Source organism: Ischnura elegans, chromosome 3, assembly GCF_921293095.1.
Source record: "Ischnura elegans chromosome 3, ioIscEleg1.1, whole genome shotgun sequence".
In the NCBI taxonomy this organism is placed as follows: domain Eukaryota; kingdom Metazoa; phylum Arthropoda; class Insecta; order Odonata; family Coenagrionidae; genus Ischnura; species Ischnura elegans.
The window spans coordinates 86,201,984-86,217,180 of NC_060248.1; the positions used below are offsets into that span (position 1 = coordinate 86,201,984).

The 15,197-nt window shown below is 37.6% G+C and overlaps 1 protein-coding gene across 4 annotated transcripts in view; it reads left to right on the plus strand.

Annotated features, from left to right (window-relative positions):
- Positions 1-15,197, plus strand: part of LOC124156108 (nucleolar protein 4) — a 911,182-nt gene that overhangs the window by 515,138 nt on the left and 380,847 nt on the right. The window contains exon 1 of one of the 4 annotated variants that reach the window (XM_046530440.1): positions 1,184-1,281. The exons of the other annotated variants lie outside the window; for them this stretch is intronic. Coding sequence (XP_046386396.1) covers positions 1,240-1,281 — 42 coding nt within the window. The 5' untranslated portion in view covers positions 1,184-1,239. Of the gene's footprint in view, positions 1-1,183; positions 1,282-15,197 lie in introns of those variants that run through there. 4 annotated transcript variants of the gene reach the window in all.

Sequence of the window (15,197 nt, forward strand, 5' to 3'; positions counted from 1 at the left end):
GGATGCGGGTTATGGGTCGTAAGTGGGCCGGATGACGAGTCATATGCATATAACCGTGCGTCGCAGCTGAGGTGGGGAGAATAGGTCTGGGAACTTGGTGCTGGGGGATGATTTTGGAGATTTGGAACTTTTGTCCACCAATTAATGTGATTCAGGGTTGTTGATTTCAGTGTACGCGAGATACAATACGCCTGTCAGGAAGATGGGGTTGAGAAGTCCCCAACGGGTAGATATGGTTATGAAGTGCCAGCGTATAGGTTTTCCCTAACTGTTATTTATGGAGAATATTTTTATATTAGAGCTAGTTTACATAAAATATAATAATGTTTGTATAATATTTAAAATGTTCAAATTTGGGGATTGCCAATTTTTTCCATCAACTTGAGGTCCTCAAAGGTCTGGACTCATCAAAGCTCATTTGAGGCTTTTTGCATTTGGAGGCATGAGGATTTTTCTCTCTTATAATTGGACCTCAGTGGAAATAGTTTGAGTTATAGTTCATATGCCGGGGGTAAGACATGTCATGTGCATTAACCTAAAGTAGTATCGGAGGAAGAAGGGAATGGAAACGTGAAGGAGAAGAGAGTATGGTGCTGGGGAAGGATTTCGGAGATATGAATTATTGTGCACCAATTAATATGTAGTATGTAGGTATCGGTTAAAGGGTGTGTATTTGAAATAGTTTAGCATAAATACAATATTTAAAAAAGCATGAAATTCAGAATTACTGATATAAGGGCACGCGAGAATATTTAAATTGATACAATTGGTTATCCGGACCTTGAAAGACTCGTAGAGTTTCCACATGACCATTTCATCTTCATCGTCACTCTATATTTTGAATTTGCCGCGACCTCGCATTCTCGACCTAGTCTAACTTCGCAGCTACAGGTGGGGGCACTGTGGGAAAACCAATGAATTGAGAGGGTGAGTGGGTTAAAGTACAATGTTGCAGCTTCTAGAGTAATTTTAAAATTCTCATCGCTTGGCTGTGGCAACATTGTGACTGTAAGTTGGTGAACATTACTTTGCAGTATGGGGCGAGCCGCAGCTGCCATCTGCCTCGGAACTGATTCGGCATTTCATGTTAATCTCGTCAAAGTAGTTTAACACTGGTTTCGTTCGCTTCAAAAGCTTGTAGCAGCGTAGGTTGTGGGTCTTGAAATTTTAAAGTGAAACAATTCGTCTGGAATAAATTACTGGCTGCATTTGCTATAAGTGGAAGTGTTTCTTTACAACATGCCGAGAAGAAAAGGTTGGAAGAAACGGCAAATGAAGAAGGTAAGAGAATTCATTAAAATTACGGAGGAGTAACAATTTATTCGAAGCTAAGATTTTATAAGTCTCGCTAGATCAATGTGAGTCGTTGTAATTATACTGTTCCGCAGTTTCTTCCGTATTGCTATAATCGTGTGAATTTCAGTCAAAAACTGCAGCTGCTCTTTTAGTGTATAATTATTTCCATGTGATCGTATTTGCATTCTTTATGCTGATTCCTAGAAATTTGTGAAATAAGTGATACGTTTATATGCTTTAAAGGCCTGTTTACACGTTACATTAGCACGTACGAGTTATTTCTGTTTGCATGAATGGTTTTTGTGGACCGGAACGGAACATGTACGAATGCATGAACCAAATTAGAACAGGTTCTATTTTCCGTTCATGCATTCGCACAAGTTGGGTGGTTACACGGTGCATTTTCGTGCTCATTAAGTTGGCTTACATTATTATTGTAAACGTATATTTTTTTCATTTATTTGGCTATAATGTTGATTAGAAAATGAAAGAGTACGTGACCTGCAATTGAGAAGCACGGTTGGAATCCCAATAAAGCTAAATAATTTATTCTTTTGTGTGGTCACACATCTTAAAAGCCAGGTAGGTAGGTTACGGCCAGGCCGGCGTGTTAACGTAGCCTTGTAGCGATTTACTACGCTGAATAATAATTTTGTACGCTAAATAACACACTTGTGCCTTTACTGCTGTGAACCGTTTATTCTGGCTGAGACCGCTTGTTTATATAGTAACGGCGAATTCGAACGCCGTGCTGGAAGATCCTGGAACTTTCCCGATTCTGGCGGAATATCCGCCACAGCCTTATTTTTTAAAGATTTTTAGCAGAAGCAGAATAATTTCAATTGTATAGTTTGAGATTCACAATTGCTCACCACGGTCTATTTGAATTTTTCTTTGAATTGTATCTATTGAATTTTTCTACATGATAGCTACGTTTAAACGAGTGTTATTACATCAATATACCCAGTAATAATTGTGGCCCAGATATTTTAATTTTCCTTTCACGGGAGGTCCCAGCATATTTCTTATTATCATTCCGCGTAAAATTTGCTGGTATCTTTCAATTATTAAGTTATGGTAACATTCAGCAGATTGAGCCTATGAAAGTTCTTTATGTTAAAACTAATAATGCGTATGGTAATAAAATATATCGTCCGAATCATTGATGGAGATTTTATGGTAATCGAAACACGTGTTGTGAGCTATTTAGAAAGAAAATTAGAAGACACAGCTATATCTTTCATTATCATTCGATATGCTTTTCAAGGAAATCTCTCCGGAAATAGTTGAGTTATTCGTCACTTTAAAAAACCAGTAGATATGGGTGTCTTATATCTGCCTCTTTAGTTTCCCTATTCTGTGTAATCCTACGTTCCTACTTTTCTCCATTCTACCTAGGCGCTCCTCAAGCGTCCTCAAACATCTCCGGGGAATCTTCCCGACTCCTCACTCATCCTGTCTTCCTCCACCGCCCCCGTCAATGTCCACATCCTTTGACAGCTCCCCTGCCTGCACCATCCCCTCCACGCCAACCGAAGCACTCCACCCTATTGCTCCTACCTCCCACAGGCGCCCTCCCCTGGTTCCTCTCTCTCTCTCTCCTATTCACGTCGGGAGGTAGTCAGGGGGGGAGGGTTAGAGGGGCCTCCTTTCCCCCTCCTCCCCTGCTTCCTCTCGGGGGAGATAAGAAAGTCCCCCTCCAGTGCCGCCTTCCTTACCCTTCCCGAATCCCCATCTTCTCAAGCAACACACCCACTCCTGTCCCCAACGCACCAGAAAAAATCCTGAGACCAACCTCCCACCCCTTCCCCAGTGCTCTCTTCCTTATTCCGCTCCTTCGTCCACTTTTCTATCTCTTCCTTATCTTTCTCTCCTCTCTCTCTGTGAATTCGTTCATTCTCTCTTCTCTCCTTGTATCTTCTCCTGCTTTGAGAGCTGACTCAACTTACTGTGATTGCATTTTTTTTCATTGAAATAGCTACAATTTTTATTAGAAAATGGAAGCTTAATTTTAATATGAAATATTTCAATTTAAATGCATAACTTATGCAAATTCCCCTAAATCTGTGGTGGAATCATGAGTGATTATGTTTGATACGCATTAAGTCTTTGAGTGTTGGCTTGTATTATTTATTTTAAATGCAAATTTTTTCATTGATATAGCTATAATTTTGAATGAAAAATGATTGCGCAGGTGACCTGCAGTGCAGATACACAGGTTGAAATATCAATCGAGCAAAATAACTAATCCTTTTTGTGTGGTCACGAATCTAAAAAGCCAGGTACATAGGCGGCGGCCATGTCTGCATCTTTAGTAAGCCTTTTTAAAATTATTTTTAGCTGAACTATTTTATAACAATTACAGCTGATTAAGCCTGAGATAGTTTTCTTTGTTGAAACGAGTAATTCATCACTGAAAAAGTTCGTAGAAGTGGAGATGTACTCGACAGTCCCGGCCCTGCTCTACTTTACTGGATACCCAGTCATCCATTTTCGTCGTCCTTACCTCCTTTCCAGGCAGGTCTATCATCTCGTCCTGGAATATACCTTCAACGAAAACTACCCCGTACAGTGTGCACTAGACACGGCACCGACAAATGCTCCGCGCTACGGCGCTGGAGTAAAGTGTGCTCAAAATAATAACATTAATCTTCACAAGAGTACTCAGGGATTATACCGGTCAGGGAAATTATGGGTATGTCATGGAAATGAAAACATCGTGGCTGAACGCACAGAGCTTTGCTGTATTCGGGCGGCGAGGTGGGAGTCTTTTTGCCGTCCTGGCTGGTTGGCATGGGGTCGCGCCACCTTGACGCTCCTTGACTTAATTTCTGCTAGTACTGCTACGCTGGAATTTATTCCGCCGCATATCCTGGGTCATAAGTTCCTTTAAAAAAAAATGGTTCGCCATCGATATAAAGTTGGGGAAATTTTTCAAAAATCGGATTGTAAAGTCGGAGACAGAGCAAGGAGATAGGAATATACTTTTGAGGAGCATAGAAAGTTGTCATCATTATTTGAACCATCAATATACGTAGTGCATATTGGCGTATCACCAATCGATTGCTACCATTCAATATTATCTATCGGAATCGGACCCAATTGATCTTTTTTGACAAACGAATATCAATTATGAAAATCGTAATTGCCCTAACTAGTACACCTCCTCCTCCTCCACACTTGACGCCAGCCCTGTCACCTACCCCTTTCCCTTACCCTCTCCTCCTACACTCTTGGAACACCCTTTACACTTCCTGCCACACTCCCCTCTCCCAGTCCCCGCTCCCTCCCTCCCCTTCCCATTTTCCCCTCCTCCCCCTATTACCCCGCCTCTCCCCCCACCCCCGTGAGGAATACCCGCTCGCTGTATACATCCGCCGCTCACACCCTTCCCCTTACACACTGAGCCATGCATCTTTCATCTTCCTCGCTTTCCCTCCCCTCCCTCGCACCCTGTCCCCCCCCTCACCTCCTTTTGCGGCCCTTCTACAGCCTTCCCCACCCCCAGTCCTTCGCCTGCCCTCCTCCCTCCCCTTATCCTTCACCACCCTTCCTTCCACATCCTTCCTAGCTTTCCCGCCGCACACTGCCTCTATCTCTCATCCACACACATATTCGTACTTCCCCAAGCGAGAGAACCTTCCCTTCCTTCCTCTGCTGTTTGTCCCATCCTCCCTCTCTCGGTTCGACTTTCAAGTTTCTTTCTCTCGAATTTTTCCGACTCTTGCGCCTTCAGCAGTAGAGTTAACCTGCCATGACCCAATGTTGCTTCTAAGTAACATCAAAAATGTATAAATTTTCAGCTCTATTCAGTAAAGATTTAAACTACGCGTTCTTTTGCGCCGTAAAGTCTAATGGTTAAATATGGGGCTGCCACAATCGTTAAGATTGAGGAGAAAATTTTCACTTTTTTAAAACAAAAAGTCTTGAAATTTAATTTCACTCAAGAACAGCTCTGGGTTAGAAGGTGTTAATACTTCTAGATTGTGGGGTGCTGAGGAAGATATGAATGTTTACACTAAATATACGTTGTATTTGAGGAATTTTTTGTGGCGAAATAGATGATAAGCGTGTAAAAATTAAATTCAGTTCAAGGACCGAATTTAGTTTGATTCTAGTAGGCTGTGACTAAAGTAAGTGACTAAATTATTATACATATTGGTGATAAATGAGACCAATTGATTGAACTGAGAGTTATCTGTTTGAAAAAATCTTAAATGTGAAATAGATAGCGTTTGAAATTATTAATTAAGATTAATTAGGATTAATACGAATTAAGACTTGTGTATAATTATCAAGATTGAATGTAGATTCAATGACTGAATGCTGATCGGCAGTTCCAGGTTTTATGTATTTCCAGAATCAAAATGGTAACCAAGGATTCGTTACGAAAAATTTAATATTTGCTAATATACATGTGAAAAATGACCTAAAAATTAATCTATATCTTACTCTCAATGTTACAATAGCATTCTAAAAAATCAATTGAAATTTTTCTATTGCGTAAATTAAAAAACTTAAAATGAGCGAATTCTTTGAACGAAGAGTCCAAGTCCAAGTATATTTCTCGTTGTTGTTTTCCGCAGTTCCCAGCTTTGCAGCTGTCTCCTGGGCGTTTCGTTTAGTAATGTTGCAGGCAGATTAGTTGAACACGTTTTACAGATTAAAAGAGTCATGGCATAATAATACTGGACAGGGAATTAGGGGATAGGGATATGGGAAGGGTTGAGAGCACATTTGGGGAGGCGGTGTTTTGGTTTCAGCGGAGGTTCGTAGTCCCAAAGATTTTTTAATTTGAACGAAGATTTTAGTGTTGCATGAAATTTATACGGTAAATTTATAAAATATTTTTGTTAGCTGAATAAGTTGGACAATTGTATTTATAAAGTATTATAAATAATTGCAAGCGTATCTTAAATTTTACATTCTGCACTAATAGTGCTGATTCAATTGAATAACTAGCATCGTAGAAACTATTAGCCGTGTAATAATTGTTAGCTATAAAATAAACCAAGCACGAGTACAGTTCCACTATTTACCATTTGAAATTTATTTAGCGAATGGAGTTTATTGCGAAATCCATCGGAGCATAATCATCGTTATTACTTAAAATTTGGAATGAAATGTTTACTCATCGTTATGGTATCCGTCTAAATTATAATTTAATAAGAGTTTAAAACCTTCACGAATTTGAAAACAGTGACGCGCACTGGGATATATTTAGGGATCAGTCGTATGCACAAATTCACCGGCGTATGTGTTTCAGTCCGTAAAAGCGAAAGTTAATTATGAGAAAAGCCGAATGTCGATAATGCAAACGTTCTGGTACGGATTAAGCCCTCTCCATGGAAACGGCCATATCATGATCAACATTAATTTTAAGTTGAACCGTGCTTTTCATCTGTCACCATTGAAATGAGCATATATACCGATGTCAGTCGGCCTCTCGTATATTTTTCAAATTTTACCGAATAAGTTTATGATTTGATCCTTGTGTACCCTACCTAATTTTACATCTTTCGCATCATCCTTGCAATCTAAATAATCTAATTTATTTGCTCCAGCTATGAATTTGTTATTCTGGAGCAAATAAATATTTTCTCAGTGAGCACCGTCAAATTTTGTTTCAAATGCCTTGCTACTCAGGGGTTGAAAATAAACGTTGATTCCGGGGATAATTTTCTTCCTCAGTCAGCAATTTTAGTAAGCAAGTAAATCTACAATTGGTGAATCTACGAATGGTTTAATCCATTGTCAATCACTACTTTCATTTAATTTCATTTATTATGGTTTTAAAATCCTTGGTTTTAAAATACAAGTTATTCATATCGGTGCTTAAGTATCTATAAAAATGTATTGCATGTATGTAATAATTAAGTGGAGCTTTATTTCACACGTTTGATGAAAAAAATTGTATAAATTATCAAATATATCGGTCGATGGTCATAAATAAATTTCTTTTTCGGTTATTCATGAGAAAGTCTCTCATAACGTTAGTATCACTTTTAATAATGATAATAAAATGCAGGAAAATTTATATATATTTTTAATTTTGACCTGATTCTACAGGTTCGACGAATACCAATTTATTGTTTGGCGTAAATTTTGTTCGATGTGAAAGTTCCTTTTGGTATGCATGAAATCTTTAGCATGAAGGACCGTAATCGTGCAAGGTAACTCGCCATTTCCTCTCTGAATTTCTTCCCCCGCGGGAAGATCGGCCCTCCTACAGAAACAGGAAGAGAGGATAAGCTTCGTTCGAGCTCGAAGAAAGGCGACCTCTGATGCGGCCCTCCCGCAATTTTATGTAGGTTACGGCCGGGGGCAGGGAAGGGACGAGTCCGGTCAAAAACCTACTGCTCGCCTACCTACTTACGCTCACCCGCGTCGGCCAGGGGCGCTGATCACGTGAGGAAGGGCTTTAGTAGGGTGGGGTCGAGTCCGGAAACTTCGTTCTCCCAACCGCTATGGTGTCTGCATCCCACCCCTTAATTTTATCCTATAGGTACCCTCCTACTCGAGCGTAACACGGGGAGATGGTGAGAGGTAGGCTGAAGATGCTTTGCTCATATAACACTGGGTAGGGGCAGCATGAGAGTAACCATGAGCGAATGAAGGATATACTAAGAAGGTGGAAACAAGGTGGGGCCACTAATTGAGCAGTATGACACACGTAGATGCATGGTGCCGCAACACCAAGACTTGTATGGTGCTGCCTTTTATTTTCCCTCTCCCTAGGCAGTTTTGTCTGTTCCATGATGTTCCTTTATCTTCTTCCCTCCTTCATCTGTTCTTTTTTTATCAGCTTTTAATAAGGTCTATAATTCTGTTATGTAGAGTTCTTACTTACTAAACTGCCCACAGTGTTCTAAATTATGCGGACATGACTCCGTATACCGTACGTGACGATATACCAGGCGGTGAAAAGCATTCATAAATGCAAAATATGTTGTTGAAGAAGAGGATATGTTTTCATTTTCTACTTCCATTTAAACTATAGATAATTTTTGATTTACCTTACTTTCCTTTAATTATACATCTTTTGCCTGAGCCAACAGTTTACTTTGAATAAGCTAAGTCGCGAAAACCTCTTCAAAGAATCGTTCGCCCTCAAGTTGACTTCCACCATGGTCTCCAGAATTTGAACTGAATACATACTCAAATCAAGCTAACGATAAGCCCTCATTTGTAGACACATTATCTTCAGCGACATGACCTCCTCTCCCTTCCTCCTTATTTAATGTGCTAAATGAGGTTAGTAATCCTTATAGAGCATTCATTATTGGAGGCATAATTACAGATTATCATTTGGTTGTTAAAATAATGCATCATGATGTTTTTAATTCCAAATAATGTTGACTTGTCCTCCCCATATCATCCACTGTTTATGGTTTACACTGGCGTAAAGATGCGTAGTAATTAAAATGATGTGCATCCATGCTGGTAATTTCTGTGGAGGTCACTCGTATGAGGGGGTAAAGGATTTGGGTGAAAAGTCACGAAGCGGTGAGGAGATGTTTTATGGTTTATTACGTGTATCTAATCCCCTCGAGTAAAATCAAGACTAATTTAATTAGGTTCCTTTGAATGTGTAATGAATTTCATTATTTAATGATGTTATTTCAATTTTTATCTAGTCCCACCATCCATGCATCTTTTAAACAACTCCCTTGCGATAACATAGAGAGAATGTTTCTCAAGAAGCATTAAGGGCCGGTTTTATAATGTCTGGTTAAACTGGAGTTTAAGCTAAGCGTCGGTTAAGTCCCAGAATTCTGTTTTATAATCGATGGTTAAGCCAAATCTGAGCGTTAAAGTGGTAGTCAAGCTAAACCATGGATTTCCCTCGGGTAAAAAGTTAACGTGAAGTTTAAATTGTTGAAAATGGCGGATGTTTTGAAATGCTGAAGAACCCTACGATAATATACGGAAGAAATAATCGACCAAGCGCAGCATCCTCCGTTTTTATCCGTATCTACGATATCAGCAATCAATTTCCAATATTTTTAGCACCACAATAGCAATGTAATAAGTGAAATATTTCCATAAGACCGGTGATATATCCGGAACGGACCACTATTCTACGGTATTCGCTACGAAATCCTTACAAACATCTCAAGTTTGATAATAATCACCATCCAATAAATAATATTGTCTATTCTATGGACTGCAGTCGGAGATCGTGTGCTAAACCCCTGAAAATGTTGAAGTTATGCAATATTTGTGCCGGCGTAGGAGTTTGTTATGATTTGTGCCAGCCAAGTGAGTTGATGAAAAATACTAGAATTACATATCGGAGGGAAGGAAGGAGGTGTAACAGGAGTGTAGGTATAGAAATCTGTCATTACCTGGTTTTGCTGACTTCATCAACGATTTCAAAATGTGTCGGTGTTTACAAAGACAGTTTGAATTAGAAGAACAGCCAAGTTTCGTATTTGGCAATCGAAAGCGAGAAAAAGATCGTATCTACTGATTGCATTCTGATTTACTAGCATGTGATATCACTATAGAATTTATGATTAATTGTGAGGATATATGTTATGAGGTGAAAGTATTTTCGTATTTCCTTTTCCAAAGGATGTTTGTCAAAGTACTACTATAAAAATTGTAGGTAAGTCCATTAACAATATTTGGTGTACGGCTTGGTATTTCTTGGAGATAAATATGTAGGAATAAGTGAGGCAAGTGAAATATTGCGTGAAAAAGAAAGTATTTAGCACGTTTCGTACGTAATGTATACAAGATACTGTTTGAGTTTTCTTTGGAAGCTGAGAAAGGCAAATTGATACAACCAATACAGCTCGTGTGGGTAAAAAAGTAAGAATGACTGATTTGCTCATAAGATGGTATGATATATCAATGAATTTGTGAGGCAAATGAGCCTTTGGAGTGTGGAAGTTTACTAATTATTGTACGTTTTGTGACTAAAGTAATGACCTCTTATCCTTTTGATAGAAAAAGATTTGGAAAGGCACCTTAAGCAAGAAAAGTCTTCTCTTCTCTGAGCGTTCTAATGTGTAGCCTTCGACGGAAAAAATTGCGACTTTATTGCCTAAGTGCTGTTCGTAGCCAAACACAGGTTATGTACTATTAAAACCTCCTAGCAAATTATCTACCATCGAAAGTAGCTGCAGAGCTATAGAATCAGTGGTGCATCTGCCATCAAAAGTAGCTTCAGAGCCATAGAATCAGTGGTGCCCATCTAGATATCTCATGTTAAAATATAAGAGTGCCAATTTGGTTACCAATACTTATCTTATTTCAGGCTTGAATGTTTTAATATGGTGAAAATAAACAATTCGATACTTATCCTGAAAAAGTTTAATTTTATTCCATACATTTGAGCCTTAATTCAAGAGAATTTGGACCCTTGTACCTGAAGACTCATGGAAAATATGGAATATATGATATCAAAGCCAGATCAATCAAATAAATATTATTTTAAGGTTCTTAAGCATTGTCTGCTCAGGGAATACATATATTTATTGAGGTTCTCAAGCATTGTCTGCTAAGGGAATGTTTGAAACAATCAGAGTCAGTTGTATTTCTTACAATATTGAGCCAGCTGGGCTACTCTTGCTTGCTATTGGGGAAAGCTGTTGTCTGTGTACATATGTATTTGCTCATGAGGATGAATTTACAGGAAATGACTGCATTCACCACCATTCCATTCATTATTTTCTATGCTTATCAGTGACCACTGAAATTTTTTCATCGATAAGCTCTTTCAAAGTACCTTGTATGATATTGAGCAAGATATGGTGGAAGTTCTTCATATTAGTAAAATAAAACATTGCAGTATTTCCACTGATTTTTATTATAATAAAATCAGTGGAAGTATTGCAATGTCTAATTTTACTAATGACTCTATCAAAGTCTTAAGTGGGATCCTTGGTATGGTTTCTTCCTAAAATATTAACCCTTACTACTACTTGTCGACGTTTAATTAACTAATATGTTTAATAAGTCTTCAAAGGATAAGTGAAGACATATTCCTATAACAGCCAATTTACATCACATATCTGGTACACTCGTTAGTTTCTTGGGATTTCAATCCCATACGTAGCTTTTATTAATTTTTTCATGCTCCATCCATTGAACTGTCACTAATGAGTACATACGTTCAAAAAATCGATTAGGTATAACATCATCAACACTTATAATCATGCATGACTTGATATCTCATTCCATTCCTTACTGTTATAAGTGATTTACTCATTAAGGTTGACATATTTCTTAGTAACATACATGGTTATTCCATTTATTCCAGAACCATTGTCTCCCTGCCCTTGCTTGTTACTCAAAATCCTTACCTTAATCCCTGTTGTCGGCATTTCAAGCTTGATGAACACTTCACATTCATCTCCTGCATTAATTCCCTTGCCTCATTTATCTCGTCTAGCACTTCCTACTTCCTTTTCCTCTGTCAATCTTATCTATACATTCCTGTATCTATACATTCTTATCCTCCTTCTGGGTCAAAAATACCAGTTTCATAGCAAACCTTACTCCATATATCTTAACCAGACTTCTATTTGCACTTTGGTCCTGTGATTTTCCCATTAATTCTCCTCTTTTTATTTATTCCAAGGATTATCTCTGTCTCATCTGTCTCGCTGCGATCTGCATCACTAAAGATATATTTTAACATGCATAGCTGCAACGTATGTAATGAGAAACAGTCTATGTTCATGTCACATAGGCAAATTTTCTTAATAGATTTATGGAAGTGGAGTGGATGTAAGGGAAATTGCTTCTTTGATCACTTCATAAATAGAACATGGTACGGTAAAATTCTGTGAGGAAGTCATACTATTGCATTTATGATAGTGGAAGCACATACATTAATTATAAGTGAGTGATGTCAGTGTGGTGCATTCAGAGATGACTTGGTACAGCAATCAAAAGGATTACCCCAGAAGTAGGTAGTAAAAAAAATTACTTACTGTGACTACATGTAACAACATAATTCTATTGAAAACTCATATCCCAAAAGACAGTTGCAATGAAGGAGTCATCATGATGGAGTCCTTATGCTTTGCATTTGATGCAAATAAATTCTTTAAATGCTGTATAAATAACTGTATCTTTGTACCGTGACGGATCCATGGAGGGGGGGGGGCTAAGGAGGGTATCCAATTTACTCCCCTTGGGTATCCACTTTACACTAGATAGAATGGTGGTTTATTTCCGACTCCCACTACAGCTGGAATTTTAACCTCATCTAGCCCACCCCCTTGTCCCTATCCTGGATCCACTACTGTCTTTGTATAATTTAGTAATCTGCTAAATATTTAAAACATGTTCAATGAAATCTTCATATTTTGTGGGCTGAGAATAAAAGAAAATATCTATCACATATATAGTATAGTATTCATAAACACCACTGAGAGTTGAAAATTAATGCTTTCATTCTGATTAGATATGTTTTTTGACAGATTTTTTATAAATTGAACCCAGAAACTTTAATATCTTTGCACCCCATCTCTTTCCCTTGAATCTTAAATACAACACAAGCCTTTGCTGTTGATTAGATATGAAGTTAGTTATGTTAGCACTTAAAACTTATTCTTACACAAGGTTTGCAAAAATAGTATTAACATAAAGAATAGATCCCCCATCCCAAGCTATGAGCCAAAAAGAGTTGCAATATTTGTTACAGATGCATATTTTTATAACAACATGCAGCCTACTTGTAAAGTATGAAAGGTTTGCTGCAAACTGTACATTTATTTAATAATTGGATAGCAGGAGCCCTTGAAGTAACTGTGGTAGGATTATGCATAAGTTATTCAAACTTTATTCATTCTTCTCTAATTATAATTTTTGACTGTGAAGCTATGTTCATAATCAGTGATTTCTGAACATCCATTCAATTGAAAATTGCAATGAATACATTCTCAATGGCATTACCATAAAGACTCACAGTCATCCCTATTACAATATCAACTACACTATTGACAGCCAGTATCAAAATGTTTCACTTTATACTTCAATGGTAAGGGCTACTTGGTGCCATGCAATAGATTTTGGTATCTGTAATGAAGAAATTTAAACTTAGTTCTGTCCCTCATTGAAAATTTATTTGCCAGAGATTATGGATTTCATGAAACATATTGCTTCTTAACAGTATATGTATATAAATAATCATAAAAAAGATGAGATAATTTAAAGTTATGAAATATCTGCTGCTAGCTGACAATTATATGGCTCAATTCTTTTCGTGTCTGTAACACGAGTGGCACATGGCTGAATATACCTCCTCATTGTGAAAATTTTAATAAAACTGAAAATGCTCTATAAAAACACAAAAATCATCAAAGGAATTACCATGAATTGATCATAACAATGACATCATTGTGACAGAAGCCTCGTTATCGTTTTAATGAACACTGATGAATTTTTCTATTAGACGGTGGTTGGTTATAAATTCTGTTATTTAAATTATGGCCATGGTGAGTACTTTGAAAACGGGAAAGGCTTTGATTATTCACAACTTGCAGGCTGTTCCTAATTCCGTAGGGAACGCAGAGATGATAATAAATTAGCGTAACGGCCATACTAACACTAAGAAGATATATCTTACTGCAAAAGAATGATTAAAATTTATCGTCATTATGATTAAATTGTAGCCTCAAAATGTTCCTAAAATCGCTCTGGTGGCGTACTCAATAGAAAACCATTTCAATTGGTTTCACAATACAAATGAGAATCTTCGTTCTCGAATAATAAGCACAAACAAGGTTAATATACCACTATTTCTTGAAAAGGGACTCCACCTTGATTCAATCCATTAACAAATAGTAATTCATTATCTCCGTGTAATTTATGGCTTACACAATTAACACTTGTACATGCCAAATATTCACAGATCGAGGCGAGTATTTTTATTTTAACGACACACTGATGATTGACCATAAGATCGTCAACGATTAAAACCGAAAATATTGGCGTCATCTTCGTTTTCAAAGCTAACCATCACTTCAAAAGAAACGTAAACAATTCTTTCACCACTCTCCAACTCGATTTTTTTCAATTTTGACTTTCGTCTGTTTCACTTTTCGCGATCAATTGTTGGTATGAGAATTACAGTAGCTGCGCTTTCCTCTCGTTAAAGTTCCCATCAGCCAACCGGCGGTAGGATTTGCTTTATAAAACACAACCTCTCGTTAAACTCCACGTTACCGTAATCTCCACGTCAACTTAACGTGAGGTTTAACCAGACATTATAAAACCGGCCCTAAATGGTACGTTATGACGCATACAACCATTCGTGCAGTGCACTGGGTTGGAAAAATATAACAATGGGATACTTTTTCCGCTCTTTTCTGTAGTCGTAAACTTGTGTACTCGTAATCAAAATTGATCATATGATTTTTGTGATCATCGCATAGTACATCTTGATATGTACATCATGATTATATAAAATCTTATTTTCTATGTCTGCTGATAGCTAAACAGTTATTTTAACCTAAATCTTTAAGCAATATATTATTTTGAAGGTGTCATATCGCTTAAGGATTTCTAGATTATTCATCGCTTGGTTCATTTCATTCCCTCACCATCTATTTACTATTTTCCCATTTGGCATCAATTAAAATAAATTACTTTTCATTAATAATTTATTTTCTTCTTAATTTCAGGTAAGTGCTTCCCATAAGCCTTCGAGTAGTTGAGAATTTCCTCCCCTGGCGTTTGTAAGTCCTATGAGTTAACGGAACGTAAGTAAAGCGCTGTAAACGAGGTGAACGAAATGATTGTAATGATGGAAAGTTTTTGGAATTTTTGGGGTCTGCTAAAATTTATCTATTAGTCTTGCTAACCCTAACACTCTTTTGCGGTATTTTTACTTGAATTTGCCATTGCGCATTACTCGTGACGTTATGGAAAAAACGAAATGC